The 21,352-nt window shown below is 46.4% G+C and overlaps 1 protein-coding gene across 1 annotated transcript in view; it reads left to right on the forward strand.

Annotated features, from left to right (window-relative positions):
- Positions 1 to 21,352, forward strand: part of PTGS1 (prostaglandin-endoperoxide synthase 1) — a 77,509-nt gene that overhangs the window by 36,108 nt on the left and 20,049 nt on the right. The window contains exon 6 of the mRNA XM_089673547.1: positions 8,504 to 8,685. Coding sequence (XP_089529673.1) covers positions 8,504 to 8,685 — 182 coding nt within the window. The remainder of the gene's footprint in view (positions 1 to 8,503; positions 8,686 to 21,352) is intronic.

A 21,352-nucleotide genomic window follows, 5' to 3' on the forward strand; every position in this document is an offset into this window, starting at 1 on the left:
TTTCTACTCGCACTGGAGCTTCCTACTATGTGTAGCACCCGCCCCCCCTACCTTGGACTGTAGTCCAGTTCTCGAATGTGCTGCCAGAAAAGGGCATCTTCCTTCTAGGGGCACTATTTCATCCACTAATACCAACAATCGGGCATAATTCTCCCCACTTACACCAATGAGGGGGGCAAAACGCCTTTAAATGACACTGATAGGGCACAATTCCTCCCTATGACACCGATAATGGGGTCCAGTGGCATCATTGATGGGGCACAATTCCTCCAACTGTCACCAAACTATAGGGCATTATTTTTTCCCACTGACATCGGGACCTTTTCTACTCCCACTGGAGCTTCTTACTATGTGTACACCCCCCTCCCCCTTGGACAGTAGTCCAGTTCTCGAATGTGCTGCCAGAAAAGGGCATCTTCCTGCTATGTGTAACACCCCCAACTCCTAGGGGCACTATTTCATCCACTAATACCAACAATCGGGCATAATTCTCCCCACTTACACCAATGAGGGGGGCACAATGCCTTTCAATGACATCAATAGGGCACAATTCCTCCCTATGAAACCGATAATGGGGTCCAGTGGCATCAATGATGGGGCACAATTCCTCCAACTGTCACCAAACAATAAGGCATTATTTTTTCCCATTGACATCGGGACCTTTTCTACTCCCACTGGAGCTTCTTACTATGTGTAGCACCCCCCCTTGGGCAGTAGTCCAGTTCTCGAATGTGCTGCCAGAAAAGGGCATCTTCCTAGTATGTGTAACACCCCCAACTCCTAGCGGCACTATTTCATCCACTGATACCAACAATCGGGCATAATTCTCCCCACTTACACCAATGTGGGGGGCACAATTCCTCCCAATAACACCAGTAATGGGGTCCAGTGGCATCAATGATGGGGCACAATATCTACAACTGTCACCAAACAATAGGGCATTATTTTTTCCCACTGACATCGGGACCTTTTCTACTCCCATTGGTCACAGTCTGGCCCTCCTAATGTCTGAAGCACATTAAACTGGCCCTTTGTTTAGAAAGTTTGGAGACCCCCTGCCTTAGAGGCAATTAGCAACCCCCAAAAGTCAGTTGGGCTGCCTTTTCATCTCAGGGGTGGATTTTCGACATGTAGTGAACAGATGGGCACCAGTCAATTTTAAAGAAGTCAGTAGAGTTTAATAATGACCAATAAACTCCAGCAAGAGAGTGTATAGGATGCCAAAAAGAAACATTTAATGGTGAAGGGCATCGGGGGGGGGGGGGGGAGGGGAAGCCTTCGCTTTCTTTCGGGTTTGGGCAGCTGATGTTAATAAAATCACAACAGAATGTACCAAGGGACCTGAGTTCAGGCATGATGAAGAGTGGGGTCCCCTGATGGCACTATAGGCATAGCCTATACACCCCATATTCTCTTGACTGAAAGGGGCAGCACTTGGACAAGCAACTTGATTTCCTGCAGTGTTCAAGCATTCACCTTGCTCTTCAGAACAAAGTTCCACCCTGGTGCTCCAATCCAGAATTCAGCCTCATTTTTCCTGGAAAATACCTCCATTAAGACATGGAAAGCCTCATGCCCCAAACTTGGACTTACGCTTTGCAGGAAGATGTGTCCTCCACAAGCAGCAGGCCTGGGAGGTCAGGAAGACATGTCCTCCAAAGGCAAAGCCAGGGAAGTAAAAGGATCTTTCAAGGTCACCCCCATCTATTTATACCCTTGCCCCGCACGCATCACTGGTTGCAAACCTCCTAGTGGTTGGTCAAGGAGATATGAAAATATTTGGTTCTTCTTACACTATTGCCATTAGACAGGTTTATTGCACTCCAGGAGGATAGACCTGAGCTCCGATGCTGAATTCCAGGAATTCAGCTTTAACATTTGGCAGGATCTCTGGACTATGCTGTGGTGTTTCAGATCTTTTGGTTTGTGATCGTTCCCCACTGATGGCGATTTGTTCGACATTCAGTCCCCACTTCAGGGTCCTGCCAAGGGGTACCCCACTAAGGTTTAACACTACATCTCTCAGTGTATGGTCCCTCTCTGTCCCATGACCAATCTCCAACAACCGCAACCTTTTCAGCCCAACCCCTTCTTCCATAAATACCCTCTACTATGGGAAGCTCCACAGGCCGTACAGCAGGAATGTGAACCCTTACATCACTAAACATTACATTTAAATGCAACACCCCAACAACATTACTGGCCCCCCGCTCACAAGCCTGAATGCATAAGTAAAAAAATGTGAGGAATCAATTGGGCGGGTTTTTTTACCCAGAGAATAGGTGCAGGTACTCCTCCCTTCTGAGTCCCGCCCCTTTTAAAGAATTCAGAACCAAGAATCACTTTGTGGTGCTAAGTAACAAGACCAGCAACAACAAACCCCCCCCAGCCCAGCAACAAAAGGTCCCCCCGCAACACAATACCACATCAGCAACAATAGATCTATCCCAGCAACAATAGATCTACCCCAACAACCATAGATCTTCCAGCAGCCAACATCATTAGAACTTAGTAGCAATAAATCACTCTCTCAACTATAGATCCCTTGGCAGCAATAGACCCCCCCCCCCAACAAACTACCACCCTAGCAACAATATATCCACCTCTGCAACAATTCTAGCAGCCAGCAACAGAAGAACCCTCACTCAACAGTAGATCCTTCCCTACAACAATTTACCCCGACCCCCAGTAACAATAACAGACCCTCCCAGCAGCTGGCATCAATAGACCCTCCAGCAGCCAGCAACAATAGATCACTTTTTCAACAATAGATCCCACTGCAACAATAGACACCTCCAGCACAATAGACTCCAGCAACAGTAGATCTCTCCCTGCAACACTTTACCCCTCCCCCCAGCAAAATAATCCCCCAGCAACAACAGATCCCCCACTAGCAACAATAGACCCCCTGCAACAATATAGCCCCCAGCAGCCAGCATCAATAGATCACTTTCTCAATAATTGATCCAACAGCAACAATAGACACCTCAAACAACAATAGAACCCCCCCCCCCACCAAAATACCACCCTAGCAACAATATATCCTCCTCAGCAACAATTCTATTAGCAGCCAGCATCAATCGAACCTCCAGCAGCCAGGAACAGTAGATCCCTCCCTCAGCAGTAGATCCTTCCTTGCAACAATTGACTCCCTCAGCAAAATACCCCCTCCCCCTCTCCAGCAACAATAGATCCCCCATCAGCCAGCATCAACAGACCCTCCAGCAACAATAGATCACTCTCTCAACGATGGATCCCCCAGCAACAATAGACGCCTTCAGCAACAATAGACCCTCCCCCAACAAAATACCACCCTAGCAACAGTTTATCCACCTCACCTCCAATTCTTCTAGCAGCCAGCATCAATAGAACCTCCAGCAACAGTAGATCCTCCCTTGCAACAATTGACCCCCCAGCAAAATAATCCTTCCAACAACAATAGATCCCCACTAGCAAAAACAGACCTCCCCAGCAACAATAGATTCCCAATCAGCCGGCATCAATAGACCCTCCAGCACACCCCAGCACCCCTTATCATTACATACATCCAGTGCTGGGGGTGCCGGAACTGTGTTCCTGCTGAAAAAAAGTCCTGCTTATTTTCCACTAGTCATGACTGTGCTGTATGTATGAGGAAACCTAGAAATTCTCAACCGGAGGTACTCACATGAGTGGGATGAGTAATAAAATAGGTCTCTATATCCAGACTAAATCTGACGATGACACCAGTCGGCGTTCATACACACAGTGGGGCAAAAAAGTATTTAGTCAGCCACCAATTGTGCAAGTTCTCCCACTTAAAAAGATGAGAGAGGCCTGTAATTGGCATCATAGGTAGACCTCAACTATGAGAGACAAAATGAGAAAAAAAAAATCCAGACAATCACATTGGCTGATCTGGAAAGAATTTATTTGCAAATTATGGTGGAAAATAAGTATTTGGTCAATATGAAAAGTTCCTCTCAATACTTTGTTATATATCCTTTGTTGGCAATGACAGAGGTCAGACGTTTCCTGGAAGTCTTCACAATGTTGGCACACACTGTTACTGGTATGTTGGCCCATCCCCCATGCAGATCTCCTCTAGAGCAGTAATGTTTTGGGGCTGTCGCTGGGCAACACGGACTTTCAACTCCCTCCAAAGGTTTTCTATGGGGTTGAGATCTGGAGACTGGCTAGGCCACTCCAGGACCTTGAAATGCTTCTTACGAAGCCACTCCTTCGTTGCCCGGGCGGTATGTTTGGGATCATTGTCATGTTGAAAGACCCAGCCACGTTTCATCTTCAATGCCCTTGCTGATGGAAGGAGGTTTGCACTCAAAATCTCACGATACATGGCCCCATTCATTCTGTCCTGTACATGGATCAGTCGTCCTGGTCCCTTTGCGGAGAAACAGCCCCAAAGCTTGATGTTGCCACCCCCATGCTTCACAGTAGGTATGGTGTTCTTTGGATGCAACTCAGCATTCTCTCTCCTCCAAACACGACGAGTTTTGTTTCTACCAAACAGTTCTATTTTGGTTTCATCTGACCATATGGCATTCTCCCAGTCCTCTTCTGGATCATCCAAATGCTCTCTAGCAAACTTCAGATGGGCCCCGACATGTACTGACTTAAGCAGGGGGACACATCTGGCACTGCAGGATCTGAGTCCCTGGCGGCGTAGTGTGTTACTGATGGTAGCCTTTGTTACGTTGGTCCCAGCTCTCTGCAGGTCATTCACTAGGGCCCCCCGTGTGGTCCTGGGATTTTTGCTCACTGTTCTTGTGATCATTTTGACCCCACGGGGTGAGATCTTGCGTGGAGCCCCAGATCGAGGGAGATTATCAATGGTCTTGTATGTCTTCCATTTTCTAATTATTCCTCCCACAGTTGATTTGTTCACACCAAGCTGCTTGCCTATTGCAGATTCAGTCTTCCCAGCCTGGTGCAGGTCTACAATTTTGTTTCTGGTGTCCTTCGACAGCTCTTTGGTCTTCACAATAGTGGAGTTTGGAGTGTGACTGTTTGAGGTTGTGGACAGGTGTCTTTTATACTGATAACAAGTTCAAACAGGTGCCATTGATACAGGTAATGAGTGCAGGACAGAGGAGCCTCTTAAAGAAGAAGGTACAGGTCTGTGAGAGCCAGAAATCTTGCTTGTTTGTAGGTGACCAAATACTTATTTTCCACCATAATTTGCAAATAAATTCTTTCCAAATCAGCCAATGTGATTGTCTGGATTTGTTTTCTCATTTTGCCTCTCATAGTTGAGGTCTACCTATGATGCCAATTACAGGCCTCTCTCATCTTTTTAAGTGGGAGAACTTGCACAATTGGGGGTGACTAAATACTTTTTTGCCCCACTGTATTTCTCACTTTCGGGGGCTCTTCATTCTCTCCTACGGACGTGGAAGCCATTTCCCGGCTGATGGAGCATGAACTAATTAAAGAAAAATGTGATGCAATGATTGGGAGTCGGCATAATCCGTACCATGCATTATATTTTATCTCAGTTTTTGTTGATTTTACGCTGACCCAGGAATCTGCAGATACTTGTGTAGGACATTCCCCACCGGGGCTGGAAGGTGTGGGAGCATTGTATATACTGAACAGATGACTCCATATCCTGCACCAAATCCCATCCGGGTCCACAGCGGGAAGGTGGATTAGACTTCCAGGAAACCTTTATATACTCGTACAACCATCTGCTGTCCAGGAACTCTTTATTACCATTTTTTCCTGTGTATTGAATGTGTATAAGAAGTGTGACTTTGTTATAGAATATATTCAGTCCTTCTATTCTACTTTCCTGGGAAATAAAGGTGGAAACCGTCGCTAGACGTCGTCTATTTACCTTGTAATAATGGGAACGTGGAATTCCGGGATAATCCCAACTAGCCGTAAGATGGTCCCCTCCCCCTTCCTAACACCCATGTCTACTAACCTGTGTAGGTAAAAGGAAAATTGTATCAAATACTTACCGTAATTTTCCTTTCCTGACACCAATCCATGGCGGCAAACATACGATGGAGCTCCACCCACAGGACCAGCGTAAATCTATAAAAGGAAAAAGAGACCCGCCCCATTCTCTGTAAAAATACTAAAGATCATCCATGGGGGGGTCTTTATGCTACTATGGTTTGGCGTCAGGAAAGGAATATTAAGGTATGTTTTTGATACAATTTTCTTTCTTCCTGACAATAATATATATGATCAAGGCTATTTTTCTCAGGTACTCCGCCCCCTAAAAGTCACTCTTTGTCTCTACCCCCTACCCACCTCTGAGCACCATATCTTGGCCCCCACCCCTTTCCCATCTCTGAGCACCATCCCTTGGTCCCCACCTCTGAGCACCATCCCTTGGCCCCTACCCACCACTGAGCACCATCCCTTGGCCCCCACCTCCGAGCACCATCCCTTGGCCCCCACCTCTGAGCACCATTCCCTATCCCACCTGCGAGCACCGTCCCTTAGTCCCCCACCTCTGAGCACCATCCCCTATCCCACCTGTGAGCACCGTCCCTTGTTCCCCCACCCCTTTCCCACCTGAGAGCACCATCCCTTGGTCCCCCACCCCTTTCCAACCTTGGAGCACCGTCCCTTGGTCCCCCACCCCTTTCCCACCTTGGAGCACCGTCCCTTGGTCCCTCACCCTTTTCCCACCTCGGAGCACCGTCCCTTGGTCCCCCACCCCTTTCCCACCTCGGAGCACCGTCCCTTGGTCCCCCACCCCTTTCCCACCTCGGAGCACCGTCCCTTGGTCCCCCACCCCTTTCACACCTCCGAGCACCGTCCCTTGGTCCCACACCCCCTACCCACCTCCGAGCACCATCCCTTGGTCCCCAACCCCCTACTCACCTCTAAACACCATCCCTTTGTCTCACCCCTTACCCACCTCCAAACACCATCCCTTTGTCTCACCCCTTACCCACCTCCAAACACCATCCCTTGGCCCCACCCCCAAATACTGCCCCTTTTAGAGAATACAGAACCAAGTATGATTTTGTGATGCTAAGCCATTTGTATGGAATTTGTTAAAGATAACAAGAAAAGCAGTAAAGGTAGCCAGCAACAATAGATCCCCCCAGCAAGAACAGAACCCCACAGTAACAATAGACCCCCCCAAACAAAAGTAGGCCCTCCCAGCAACAAAATATTCCCTCAGCAACTATGAATCCCCTCAGAAACAATAGACCCATCCAGCAACAATACATTTTCACAGAGGAGAGAGGTGTATATCAGGCATCAAATAGTAAATAGGAGGACGTCATCTCTCTCTGGAGCGGATGGCTGAGGTTCCAGGGGCCGATGTACTGTGGTAGCTGGTGCTCAACGGCGGGTCCCAAGGGAGGAGCGAGGAGGGCAGGTTGATGTCCAGGGAGTCGCGGTGCCGGGAGGAACCGGATCTCTGAGCAGGTGTGCCTGGCCTCTCCAGCCAGCATGGGTTAGGTCGCAGCAACAATAGACCCCCTGCAAAAAATACCACCCGAGCAACAATAATTCCTTTACCAACAATAGATCCCCACAGCAGCAATAGATCTCCTCAGCAACATCAAAATACCACCCCTGCATCAATAAAACCTCCAGCAGACAACAACAGTAGATTCCTCCCTCAACAGAAGACCCCCCCAGCAACAATAGGTGCCCAAACAACAATAGTTCCTTCTAGCCACAATAGATCCGATCAGCAATATTAGACCCCTCCCTCAGCAACAATAGACCATACACTAGAAAATACTACCCCCGCAACAATAGATCTCCCAGCAGCCAGCATCAAGAGAACCTCCAGCAGCCAAAAACAGTAGATTCCTCCCAGCAACAAATGATGCTCCTGCAACATAATTTCCCCCCCCCCAGCAATAATAGATCCCCCCGCAGTCAATATTAATAGACCCTCCAGCACCGCTTGCCATGCATACATTCAGTGCGTTCCTGCGGGAAAAAAAAGCCCTGCATATAACTAAAGGGCTGAACAGGGAGGGTCGTGATGCATAAACAAATCTGCTATCGGACATAGAAGCTTGACACTGGTCCTGTGGGTGGAGATAGGGGCGGAGCTTTATCACATGTATGTTGTCATGTTGATGTGAGGAAAGATCTGAATACGTACCTATTTGGGACTCTCCCATGTCAGCCAGCGGTAGCTGCAGGGGAGATGAGGGAGTGCTGACAACGGATGGGCCATTGAAGCCTATGGGTGACGTCATCACCCCAGGCTTTACCAGCCATTGTTGAAGTGCTCTCTCCTCTCCCCTGCAGCCGCCACTGGATGACACAAAGGGGATCACATGACTGGACCACAGTGACCTGTAAATAGGTAAGTTATAGGTGTCAGAAGTTTTAAAAATAGGGTAATCCTGGAATTCCACTTTGAAGCTCAAATCAAGTTGAATCCGTGAAATATATTCGATGAGAATTCATCGAAATACAAGGTGTGCAAAGTCTTTGTTTTCTATGTTCATACCAGCCGCATGCTAAAGCACCCACACTGCAATCCATGCATTCTCTTCTCCCTCTATAGGAAAGATGCGACTGCCCAACGCCACGTTCCTGGTGGAGACCTTTCTGAGAAGACGCCAATTCATCCCCGACCCACAGCGCACCAACCTCATGTTTGCCTTCTTCGCCCAACATTTTACCCATCAGTTCTTTAAGACGTTTGGAAGGATGGGGCGCGGGTTCATTAAAGGATTTGGTCATGGGGTAAGCTGCACTTTTAATTCTCTACATTCCACTTAAGAACTCTGTGGGGGGGATGAAAATGTTTTTGTTTGGAGCAATTCATCTTCAGATAAGAGCCGCACTGAGCAGACCTCCCTGTCAGTGCCTCTATTCAGGTCTGGTGCAGTGATCCTGCACTGATGGGAGTGCCTGAGTGACTGCCAGGTATCCCTGGAACGTGAAAGTCTGGCATGCAGATAATTAGCTAAGATAGCATCTAATTGGTGCATTGGAGCTTGTGCCTCCTTCCCGTGGTGTCTCCAGGACTTGACTAGAGTAACCCATGGACCGGAGATGCCTGTCAGTCCTTTATCTGTAATCTGATATGTTCTCATTGTGAGTGTAACATCTATGGCTGGGGTCTCCAAACTGTGGCCCTTTGCTGGCCTTTATCCGGTCCTTGGGGCACTATTTCTACCACTTATACAAGGAACTATTCCACCCACTGACACCAACAATTGGCCATAATTACTGCCAATGGCCCCCCCTAATGTCTGAAGGACAGTATACTGGCCCTTTGTTTAGAAAGTTTGGAGATTATGAGCATACCATCTATGGCCGGGGGTCTCCAAACTGTGACACAGGGCCAGATGTGGCCCTTTGCTGGCCTTTATCTGGTCCTTGAGGCACTATTGCTTCCACTTATACAAGGAACTATTTCACCCACTGACACCAACAATAGGGCATAATTACGTCCACTGACACCAACGATACAATGTACTAAACCTCCCACTGACACCAACAATAGGGCATAATTACGGCCACTGACACCAACAATACAATGTACTAAACATTCCACTGACACCAACAATAGGGCATAATTACGGCCACTGACACCAACGATACAAGGAACTAAACCTCCCACTGACACCAACAATAGGGCATAATTACGGCCACTGACACCAACAATACAAGGAACTAAACCTCCCACTGACACCAACAATAGGGCATAATTACTGCCACAGATACAACTATAGAAGGAAATAAACCTGCTACTGACACCAACAATAGGGCATAATTACTGCCACTGATACCAACAATACAATGTACTAAACCTTCCACTGACACCAACAATAGGGCATAATTACGGCCACAGATACAACTATAGAAGGAACTAAACCTGCTACTGACACCAACAATAGGGCATAATTACGGCCACTGACACCAACAATACAATGTACTAAACATTCCACTGACACCAACAATAGGGCATAATTACGGCCACTGACACCAACGATACAAGGAACTAAACCTCCCACTGACACCAACAATAGGGCATAATTACGGCCACTGACACCAACAATACAAGGAACTAAACCTCCCACTGACACCAACAATAGGGCATAATTACTGCCACTGATACCAACAATACAATGTACTAAACCTTCCACTGACACCAACAATAGGGCATAATTACTGCCACTGACACCGGTACAAGGAACTAAACCTCCCACTAATGATGGGGTATTGTTTGCTGCCACACTAGGGCATTTTCTATTCCCACTGGCCACCCTAATGTCTGAAGGACAGTAAACTGGCCCTTTGTATGCTCATATTCTCAAAACTTTCTAAAAAAAAGGGCCAGTATACTGTCCTTCAGACATGGGGGGGGGGGGGGAGTGGCAGTAATTATGGGCAATTGTTGGTGTCAGTGGGTGGAATAGTTCCTTGTATAAGTGGTAGAAATAGTGCCCCAAGGACCATATAAGGGCCACAGTTTGGAAACCCCTACTATAGATTGTATGCTCATATTCTCAAAACTTTCTAAACAATCTATAGTAGGGGTTTCAAAAATGTGGCCCTTTGCTGGCCTTTATATGGTCCTTGGGGCACTATTTCTCCCACTTATACAAGGAACTATTCCACCCACTGACACCAACAATTGTCCATAATTACTGCCACTGCCCCCCCCCCCCCCCCCCCCATGTCTGAAGGACAGTATACTGGCCCTTTTTTTAGAAAGTTTGGAGATTGAGTATACCATCCATGGCCGGGGGTCTCCAAAACTGTGGTCCAGGGCCGGATGTGGACTTTTGTTGGCCTTTATCTGGTCCTTGGGGCACTATTTCTCCCACTTATACAAGGAACTATTTCACCCACTGACACTAACAACTGGCCATAAATACTGCCAATGGCCCCCCCTAATGTCTGAAGGACAGTATACTGGCCCTTTGTTTAGAAAGTTTGGAGATTATGAGCATACCATCTATGGCCGGGGGTCTCCAAACTGTGACACAGGGCCAGATGTGGCCCTCTGCTGGCCTTTATCTGGTCCTTGAGGCACTATTTCTCCCACTTATACAAGGAACTATTTCACCCACTGACACCAACAATAGGGCATAATTACTGCCACTGATACCAACGATACAATGTACTAAACCTTCCACTGACACCAACAATAGGGCATAATTACGGCCACTGACACCAACGATACAAGGAACTAAACCTGCTACTGACACCAACAATAGGGCATAATTAGTGCCACTGACACCAAGGATACAAGGAACTAAACCTCCCACTGACACCAACAATAGGGCATAATTACTGCTACTGACACCAACAATAGGGCATAATTACTGCCACTGATACCAACAATACAATGTACTAAACCTTCCACTGACACCAACAATAGGGCATAATTATGGCCACTGACACCAACGATACAAGGAACTAAACCTGCTACTGACACCAACAATAGGGCATAATTAGTGCCACTGATACCAACAAAACAATGTACTAAACCTTCCACTGACACCAACAATAGGGCATAATTACTGCCACTGACACCGGTACAAGGAACTAAACCTCCCACTAATGATGAGGTATTGTTTGCTGCCACACTAGGGCATTTTCTATTCCTACTAGCCACCCTAATGTCTGAAGGACAGTAAACTGGCCCTTTGTATGCTCATATTCTCAAAACTTTCTAAAAAAAAGGGCCAGTATACTGTCCTTCAGACATGGGGGGGGGGGGGGGGGGGTTGGCAGTGGCAGTAATTAAGTAATTATGGGCAATTGTTGGTGTCAGTGGGTGGAATAGTTCCTTGTATAAGTGGTAGGAATAGTGCCCCAAGGACCATATAAAGGCCAGCAAAGGGCCACAGTTTGGAAACCCCTACTATAGATTGTATGCTCATATTCTCAAAACTTTCTAAACAATCTATAGTAGGGGTTTCCAAACTGTGGCCCTTTGCTGGCCTTTATATGGTCCTTGGGGCACTATTTCTCCCACTTATACAAGGAACTATTCCACCCACTGACACCAACAATTGCCCATAATTACTGCCACTGCCACCCTCCCCCCCCCCCATGTCTGAAGGACAGTATACTGGCCCTTTTTTTAGAAAGTTTGGAGATTGAGTATACCATCTACGGCCGGGGGTCTCCAAGACTGTGGTCCAGGGCCGGATGTGGACTTTTGTTGGCCTTTATCTGGTCCTTGGGGCACTATTTCTCCCACTTATACAAGGAACTATTCCACCCACTGACACCACCAACTGGCCATAATTACTGCCACTGACACCAATGATACAAGGAACTAAACCTCCCACTGACACCAACAATAGGGCATAATTACTGCTACAGATACAACTACAGAAGGAACTAAACCTCCTACTGACACCAACAATTGGCCATAATTACTGCCAGTGCCCCCCCCCCCTAATGTCTGATGGACAGTAAATTGGCCCTTTGTTTAGAAAGTTTGGAGATTATGAGCATACAATCTATGGCAGGGGTCTCCAAACTGTGGCCCACTGACATTGACAACTGGCCATAATTTCTGCCACTGACACCAACAATACAAGGAACTAAACCTCCTACTGACACCAACAATAGGGCATAATTACGGCCACTGATACAACTATAGAAGGAACTAAACTTCCCACTGACACCAACAATTGGCCATAATTACTGCCAATGGCCCCCCCTAATGTCTGAAGGACAGTATACCCTTGTTTAGAAAGTTTGGAGATTATGAGCATACCATCTATGGCCGGGGGTCTCCAAACTGTGACACAGGGCCAGATGTGGCCCTTTGCTGGCCTTTATCCGGTCCTTGGGGCACTATTTCTCCCACTTATACAAGGAACTATTTCACCCGCTGACACCAACAATAGGCCTTAATTACTGCCACTGACACCAAGGATGAGGTATTGTTTGCTCCCACACTAGGACATTTTCTACTCCCACTGGCTGCAGTCTGGCCCCCCTAATGTCTGAAGGACAGTAAACTGGCCCTTTGTTTACGAAGTTTGGAGACCCCAGCTCTATGGGGTAGCAATGATCATGGCAATTGGTGCCACTATGCTGCAAAAAAAGCTTTTAAAATATATGTATACCCCAACAATGAGTTGGTTTTTTTTGCTCCCTTTTGGCCTGTTATATACACTCACCGGCCACTTTATTAGGTCCACCTTGCTAGTATCAGGTTGGACCCCCTTTTGCCTCCGGATCTGCCTTCATCCTTTGCGGCATAGATTCAACAAGGGGTTTGAAACATTCCTCAAGAGATTTTGGTCCATATTGACATGAGTTACTATTGCCTTTCTATCGTCTCCAACCAGTCTGCCAATTCTCCTCTGACATCTACAAAGCATTTCCCGCCACACAACTGCTGCTCACTGGATATTTTTCTCTTTTTCGGACCATTCTCTAAACCCTAGAGATAGTTGTGCGTGAAAATCCAAGTAGAGCAGCAGTTTTTTAAATACTGAGACCAGCCCGTTTGGCACCATGCCATGTTCAAATTCACTTAAATCCCCTTTCTTCTCCATTTTGATGCTCGGTTTGAACTTCAGCAAGTAGTCTTCACCACGTCTAGATGCCTAAATGCATTGAGTTGCTGCCATGTGATTGGCTGATTAGCAATTTGTGTTACCAAGCAATGTACCTAATAAAGAGGCCAGTGAGTGCATACTGTACCGGACACGCCAGGGATGGGTCCTGGATGGTAGATGTGTGTCACCATTGTTTTGGTTGTGGCCCAGGGCCTCGGGACCCTTCTTGCGATCCTGGTATTTTTTACATTTATCAACCATATTGGGTGAGGTCTCACCGTCTATATCTGTATGAGTTTGCCAGAGGCACCATTTGCCGATTTTCACAGTAACATCTAGGTCTTGTTGTCTGATGATTGACCTGAAGTCTACTCCATTCTCATACGTTAATTATTGGCCAGTAGACCTTGCTGTCTAGCCATTGCTACTGTTGTCTTGGTTGGCTTTCTATCATTCCATGCTTTGTATCTGAATATATTGTATTATGCAACCTTTGGATAAATATAAAAATTACAAAAAAAAAAAGGGTACCCAAGGATTTTCACCTCTGCAGGGTGAGGGCTTCTGGGGTAGGCCATTCAACATGGAAAACTCATTTGCAGGATTATTAAGTTGATGATATGGGGCCCAGAATCTGGAGGCTTGGAGAGATCGTGGGAGGGAAAGGGCCTCCAGCCCTGACTTTAGGGGTACCTTGGACCTGAAAGGGTTAACCCACCTGTGAAAGAGGTAGGAAAGGGGCAGGAAGCTATCAGAAGGTGTCCATGAAGTGTTGCATGGAAGAGGACACAGTAGTAAGGAAGCTGTGGGTCAATTGGTTGCTGAGAAGCCACTGAGCTATTCTAACCCTTTCTGGTCCCCCTGGAGCAGGCAAGGACTTTAAAGCCTGTTGTGGGACAAGTTTATGCTGGCGGTGAGCCAAAGTTTTTTTTTTTTTTTTTTTTCTTACCAGAAATTTTTGGGACTGTTTTGTTTGTTTAATGCTGAAGATAAACTGCTTTATTTGACTTTTAAGAGAGATAAAAACTGTTTATTTTTTACAAAGGCACGGCCGGGCTGGTGATCCAGACCCCCAAAATTTCACAATACCCTTGGAGGTGATTTTTTTTTTTTTTAACTGGATCTATAAATCTATATGGATTTTCAATAAGAATCCAAATACAATAATAACAAAATACTTATGTCAGAAATTCAGAACTGTCCTGTGTACATTCCCTGTGTAACTCAAGTTGGGGAATGAACTAAGTTTCTGTGTCATTACAGTATATCTGTCATGTGCCATGTTAAAGTGATACTAAAAGGATTTATTTTACGTACCTGTAATGGTTTTGCACAGAGCAGCCGCAATCCTCCTCTTCTCAGGTACCCCCGTGCTCCTGGACTCTCCTCCCCTGATGAGAGCCCCCATAGCAAGCCAGTGGGGGCACACATATGTGCTCACTCCCGAGCCACTGTACTTGTTCATTAACCACCTGCCCTCCAGGGGATTTACCCCCCTTCCTAACCAGGCCATTTTTTGCGATACGGTGCTGCGTTACTTTTAACGGGGCGGTTTAATTAATGTTAGCTGTGTAAAGTCACGTTAAAAACGTGAGTTTTTCAGCGGTTTTTAGTGCTTTAGCATTAGCATTTAGCCGCGTTTTTTCGCATTTGCATTTTTTCGTGTTTTTTTACCAAAAAAAAAAATTTTTGTTTGGTCAAAAAAGGTCCCAAAACGCCGGTTTGCCACGATTTATCACATTTTTCAGCGTTAGAGCGCTTTTACAGCTAAAAAAACCTCTAGAAACCCACTAGTTCTGGGGGTTTTTTTTTCAAGCCAAAAAACGTTGATTAGAGTCTATGTGTGCATGGACAGATGGGATAACATGCTGGGGGGTTTACTGGCTGTAGGAAAAACCGTCAAAAGCCAAAAACAGCTGCTGTAAAAACGTCCCGTGTGCATTAGGACTTACTGATAATTGCGCAGTCATGCAACGCTGTACATAACTGAAATTTGTGTCCTTTTCCCCCCACTAATAGAGCTTCCTTTTGGTGGTATTTGATCACCTGTGCAATTTTTATTTTTTGCACTATAAACAAAAAAAAAAGACCGACAATTTAAAAGAAAAACACACAAAAAAACAATATTTTTGACTTTTTGCTATAAAACATAGCCAATAAAAAAAAAATCAAATTTTGTCATAAATTTAGGCCAAAATTTATTCTGCTCCGTGTCTTTGCTAGAAAAAAAAAAAATCCCAATACGTGAAAATGAATTGATTTACATGAAAGTTATATCGTCTACAAATGACGGTATAGATACTGGAGTTTTTTTTTATACTAGTAATGGCGGCGATCAGCGACTTATAGCAGGACTGTGGCGGGCATTCTGACACTAACTGCCACTGACCTCCCCAGTCACACTAATACAGTGATCAGTGCTAAAAAAAAAAAGCCCTGATGCTGTACTTATGGCACTGGGCAGGAAAGGGTTAACATCTGGGGCGATCAAAGGGTTAACTGTGTGCTGTGTGTATTTTACTATATAGCGGGACTGCAGCGGGCATTCTGACACTGGGTGGGAATTGATAAACTGGCACTGACATCCCCAGTGACATTGATACAGTGATCAGTGCTAATAAAAAGCACTGACACTGTACTAATGGCACTGGGCAGGAAGGGGTTAACATGAGGGGCGATCAAAGGGTTAACAGTGTGCTGTGTGTGTTTTACTGCTGTGCAGAGATACAAAGCAGCATGTCCTTGCTGGCAGGAGAGAACTCTGTGTTCTCTGTGTGTTGTTTTCACTCAGGTCTATGCCATCAGCTTTACCCGGCGATCGCCGAATGTCGGCTGGGACCTGGTGATTGACATCCATAGCTGCCAATGGTGGCACAGGTAGGGCGGTTCGCTCGTGCCGCCTACCCAGAAATGCAAATCGCATATATATACGTGATTTGGCGCAGTCCTGCTGCCCTATAGCAGTACTTCTGCTATAGGGCGGCAGGAAAGCGGTTAACACACACGAAACCGGGGTTCAGCCCCACCCCCGCCTCACTGGTTGTGATTGACAGCAGTGGCAGCCAATGGCTATCGCTGCTGTGTTTGAGCCAATGGGAAGGGAGAGAGCCTAGATCACGATCGGGCGTAGGTAAGTATAGAGAGAGGGGGGTGGGGGGGTTCTTTGGGATTTGCACACAGGTATTTTTTTTACCTTCATGCATAGGAAAGGTTAGAAATTCTGTTAGGTTTTCTATTGCCATCTGTGTCCTGGGGGAGATTCTGCTTCATTTCCATAGCGACTTCTGCTACCTGGAACAGAGACAAATCGCCCCTACATGGACACAGAGAGCAGTGAACACCTTGGAGGGTCTAATGCTGGCCAATACATGGATTGAAATTCGACCGATTTTTCGTCCGTAAGAATAATCGGCCGATTTTCGCTCTGTTAGTGGGTCAATGGCACCGGCCGATTTTCATGGTTCCTCCCCTTTTCGATGAACGGGCATGTTGGAAAATTTGTGAAAAACGACCGATTTTCGATTCAATGACGGTCAAATCGTACGATCGTTTTTCCGAAAAGAATATGCGCATGAGCCGTGACCTGGAAGGAACGGAAGTTTCACCTGTTATATGGGGTGAACTTTATGACTTGGTTGGCCGATTTTCGAAATGATTGATGGCACCATTGGAGTACCGAACGAACGTTTTTGATTTTCGGAATTCGACCCATGTATGGCCTGCGTTACTCAAACTGGCGGCCCTCCAACTGTTGCGAAATTACAAGTCCCATCATGCCTCTGCCTTTGGGAGTCATGCTTGTAACTGTCAATCTTGCAATGCCTCATGGGACTTGTAGTTTGGCAACAGCTGGAGGGCCACCAGTTTGACACCCGTGGCACTCTCAAAAAAAGAAAAAAAAAGAAAAATTCTGGCTGGACTTTTAATTGAAAGTTCATTTGGAAATTGAGAATTGCTCTCGCTGTAAATCCGAAGCAGCAGGAAAAACAAGCGAAGAGGGCCCAGCTGTGCTTATTTTGAGTGCATGTTTTCACATAATAAAACGTTTCCTGTAAGGAGTATTAAGTCGCCATTATCGGCCAAATGTCGCGTCCAGCTCATTCCCGTTACATTTTATTTACCTCAGACCATATTCATTTCCTCTCGGATTTCAATGCATTGGTTTGGATTTGCTCTAACATCCAGAGAATAAAAAATATGCATTAGAGTGCAAAGAGAGGAATTGGCAGCAAAGAAACTAGATACTCTTTGCCAAAAACAAAGAAAAACAGCCGTAGAATTGAAATCACCGAAAACTTTTATCTGTCCTCGTCATCTACTTTTGTGGCGAGGTGATCTACAGTAAGTGCATTTAACCCCCTGGAGCTGCGCCTCCTGGCCCTTTAATAGGTTTGTGATGCTGGGAGGGGTTTATGATCATATGACCACCGTGATTGGCTGGCACAGTGGTTACATGATTGGAAAGTTCCTGAACGGTGACTGTGCAGGGCACGCACCGGTAGAATTGAGATCACCGAAAACCTTTAAGTGTCCTTGTCATCTACTTTTTGGCGAGTTGCTCAACAGTAAGTGCGTATAACCCTTTGGAGCAGCACCTCCTGGCCCTATTAATGGGTTTGTGATGCAGGGAGGGGTTTATGATCATATGACCGCCATGATTGGCTGGCACAGTGGTTACATGATTGGAAAGTTCCTGAACGGTGACTGTGCAGGGCACGCACCGGTAGAATTGAGATCACCGAAAACCTTTAAGTGTCCTTGTCATCTACTTTTTGGCGAGTTGCTCAACAGTACGTGCATATAACCCTTTGGAGCAGCACCTCCTGGCCCTATTAATGGGTTTGTGATACAGGGAGGAATTTATGATCATGTGGCCACCGTGATTGGCTGGCACAGTGGTTACATGATTGGAAAGTTCCTAAACGGTGACTGTGCAGGGCACGCACCGGTAGAATTGAGATCACTGAAAACCTTTAAGTGTCCTTGTCATCTACTTTTTGGCGAGTTGCTCAACAGTAAGTGCGTATAACCCTTTGGAGCAGCACCTCCTGGCCCTATTAATGGGTTTGTGATGCAGGGAGGGGTTTATGATCATATGACCGCCATGATTGGCTGGCACAGTGGTTACATGATTGGAAAGTTCCTGAACGGTGACTGTGCAGGGCACGCACTGGTAGAATTGAGATCACCGAAAACCTTTAAGTGTCCTTGTCATCTACTTTTTGGCGAGTTGCTCAACAGTACGTGCATATAACCCTTTGGAGCAGCACCTCCTGGCCCTATTAATGGGTTTGTGATACAGGGAGGAATTTATGATCATGTGGCCACCGTGATTGGCTGGCACAGTGGTTACATGATTGGAAAGTTCCTGAACGGTGACTGTGCAGGGCACGCACCGGTAGAATTGAGATCACCGAAAACCTTTAAGTGTCCCCGTCATCTACTTTTTGGCGATTTGCTGAACAGTAAGTGCATATAACCCTTTGGAGCAGCACCTCCTGGACCTATTAATGGGTTTGTGATGCAGGGAGGAATTTATGATCATGTGACCACCGTGATTGGCTGACAGTGGTTACATTTTTGGAAAGTTCCCGAACGGCGCCGGTGACTGTACAGGACATGCATCGGTAGAATTGAAATCACCGAAAACCTTCACAACCACTTTACCTTCAGCTTTAAAGCAGTAGTAAACGCTGCTTTATGACTTGAACCTACAGGTGAGCCTATAATAAAGCTGGAGGTACAGTGTTTATCTCCAAAACGTACCATTTAGGAGATACTCACATCTGTAGCGGCCGATGACGTTATTGGCGCATGTGCACAGCACTCTATATGGATGGCGTTATGGAGTATGCAGTCCATTGAGAGCGTTGTGCCACGACTGTGACGTCATCGAACCAAAACGGTTGGGGAGCGCGAACCTCGAAGGAAGACCGGGTGAAGATCGAAGTACCGACAGCAGGGCGATGGAGGGCTTTGTTTTAAGGCAAGTCTATAATAATGTGCTAGTATGTGATGTTACATAGTTAGTCTGGCTGAAAAAAGACAAAAGTCCATCCAGTTCAGCCACTAAAAAAAAAAAAAAAGTTATAATCCTAAACCCACAGTTGATCCAGAGGAAGGCAAAAAGCCCAGCAAAGCACGATCCAATTTGCTCCTTCTGGGAAAAAAATTCCTTCCTGATCCTCCGAGAGGCAATCGGATATTCCCTGGATCAACTTTACCTATAAATGTTCTATCCAGTTATATTCTGTGTATCCAAGAAATAATCCAGGACTTTTTTAAAGAAATCCAGTGAGCTAGCCAGAAACAACTCTTGAGGGAGTCTATTCCACTTGTTGGAGTGATCACCGGACGTTGTCACCTGTTGAATGAACAGTTTTTTGGTCACATTGTTGTTTCTTTGCTTTATTTTTGGCACATGGGGTTTCTTTGTCATGTCATTCAAGACGATTTAGTCCCTTGATTTTTTTTTTTTTTTTTTTATGTATTCACTTCATATGTATTAGATTTTTTTGGTTGCCTTCATTATTAGGTGAAGAGGAGTTGTAATATTCTCTGTATTGAGCTCATTCTATTTATTTCTCTTCACTATTCCCCTGATGATTTTTCATTCAATATGTATTATTTTGCCATTGAGGGAGCATTATTTTCACCTTATTGTTTTTTTTATTCACTAGATTGAGTTATAGTTCATGATTCACTCATTTCTGTGTTCACATATCATTCTATTTATTTCACTTATTTACCGTATTTTTTACTCCATAATTTGCACTTTTCCCCCCCCCAAAAATGGGGGGAAATGTCTGTGCGTCTTATGGAGCGTATATGGATCGGCCGGCCCAGTATTCCCGCTGCCGCCATGTGAGAATACTGGGCTGGCCGCTCAGCTCTTCTGTGCTCCTTGGTCCAGCGCTGTCCTCACCGTCTTCTCTCCCGGGTGCCCACTGCGCATGCACGGGAAGCGCTGCGCTTTGTGAATGGTCCGGCAGTCTTTTGGGACCTGTCGCATGTCCCAGAAGACAGGGAGGGAGGACAACTCTGCGGAAGTGGGAGCGGGTACCTGTCAAATTCGGGTACACGCTCCCCCCACTCTCTGCTCCCCTGTACTATGTCCGCAGTCTCTGGTCACCGCCCGCGCCGTGTCCGCAGTCTCTGGTCACCGCCCGCGCCGTGTCCGCAGTCTCTGGTCACCGCCCGCGCCGTGTCCGCAGTCTCTGGTCATCCCCCGCGCCACGTGCGCAGTCTCTGGTCATCCCCCCGCGCCACGTGCGCAGTCTCTGGTCATCCCCCCGCGTGCGCAGTCTCTGGTCATCCCCCCGCGCCGCGTGCGCAGTCTCTGGTCATCCCCCGCGCCGCGTGCGCAGTCTCTGGTCATCCCCCACACCGCGTGCGCAGTCTCTGGTCATCCCCCCGCGCGCAGTCTTTGGTCATCCCCCGTGCAGCGTGCGCAGTCTCTGGTCATCTCCTGTACTATGTCTGCAGTCCACTGGTTCAGAATATTTTTTTTTCTTGTTTTCCTCCTCTAAAACCTAGGTGCGTCTTACAGAGCGAAAAATACAGTATATTGGGTTGGGGTGGTGCAGCACCACCCGCTTGTTCATTTTTTTTTGTTTTCCACTATTTTGGTGATTTAGTTAAGTCCTGGCAGCCACTCTGATTTTGTTTCTGATTTTAGGATTGGCAGCGCAGAAGGTTCTCTATCTTTTGTCTTCGGTTTTCTAGAGTAGTATCTACATTTCGAAATGTTAGTAGCCGAGTTATGGAAGTGATGGTTACACAACTGCATTCCATCATAATAAAATGTAACATTCAGCAGAATCTCTAACTAAATATTTCAAATTCAACGGGCTGAAATTTCAACTTATCAT

The sequence above is a fragment of the Staurois parvus genome, unplaced genomic scaffold, assembly GCF_062004578.1.
Source record: "Staurois parvus isolate SC_StPar_1 unplaced genomic scaffold, SC_StPar_1.0 ptg000140l, whole genome shotgun sequence".
Taxonomy (NCBI): Eukaryota; Metazoa; Chordata; class Amphibia; order Anura; family Ranidae; genus Staurois; species Staurois parvus.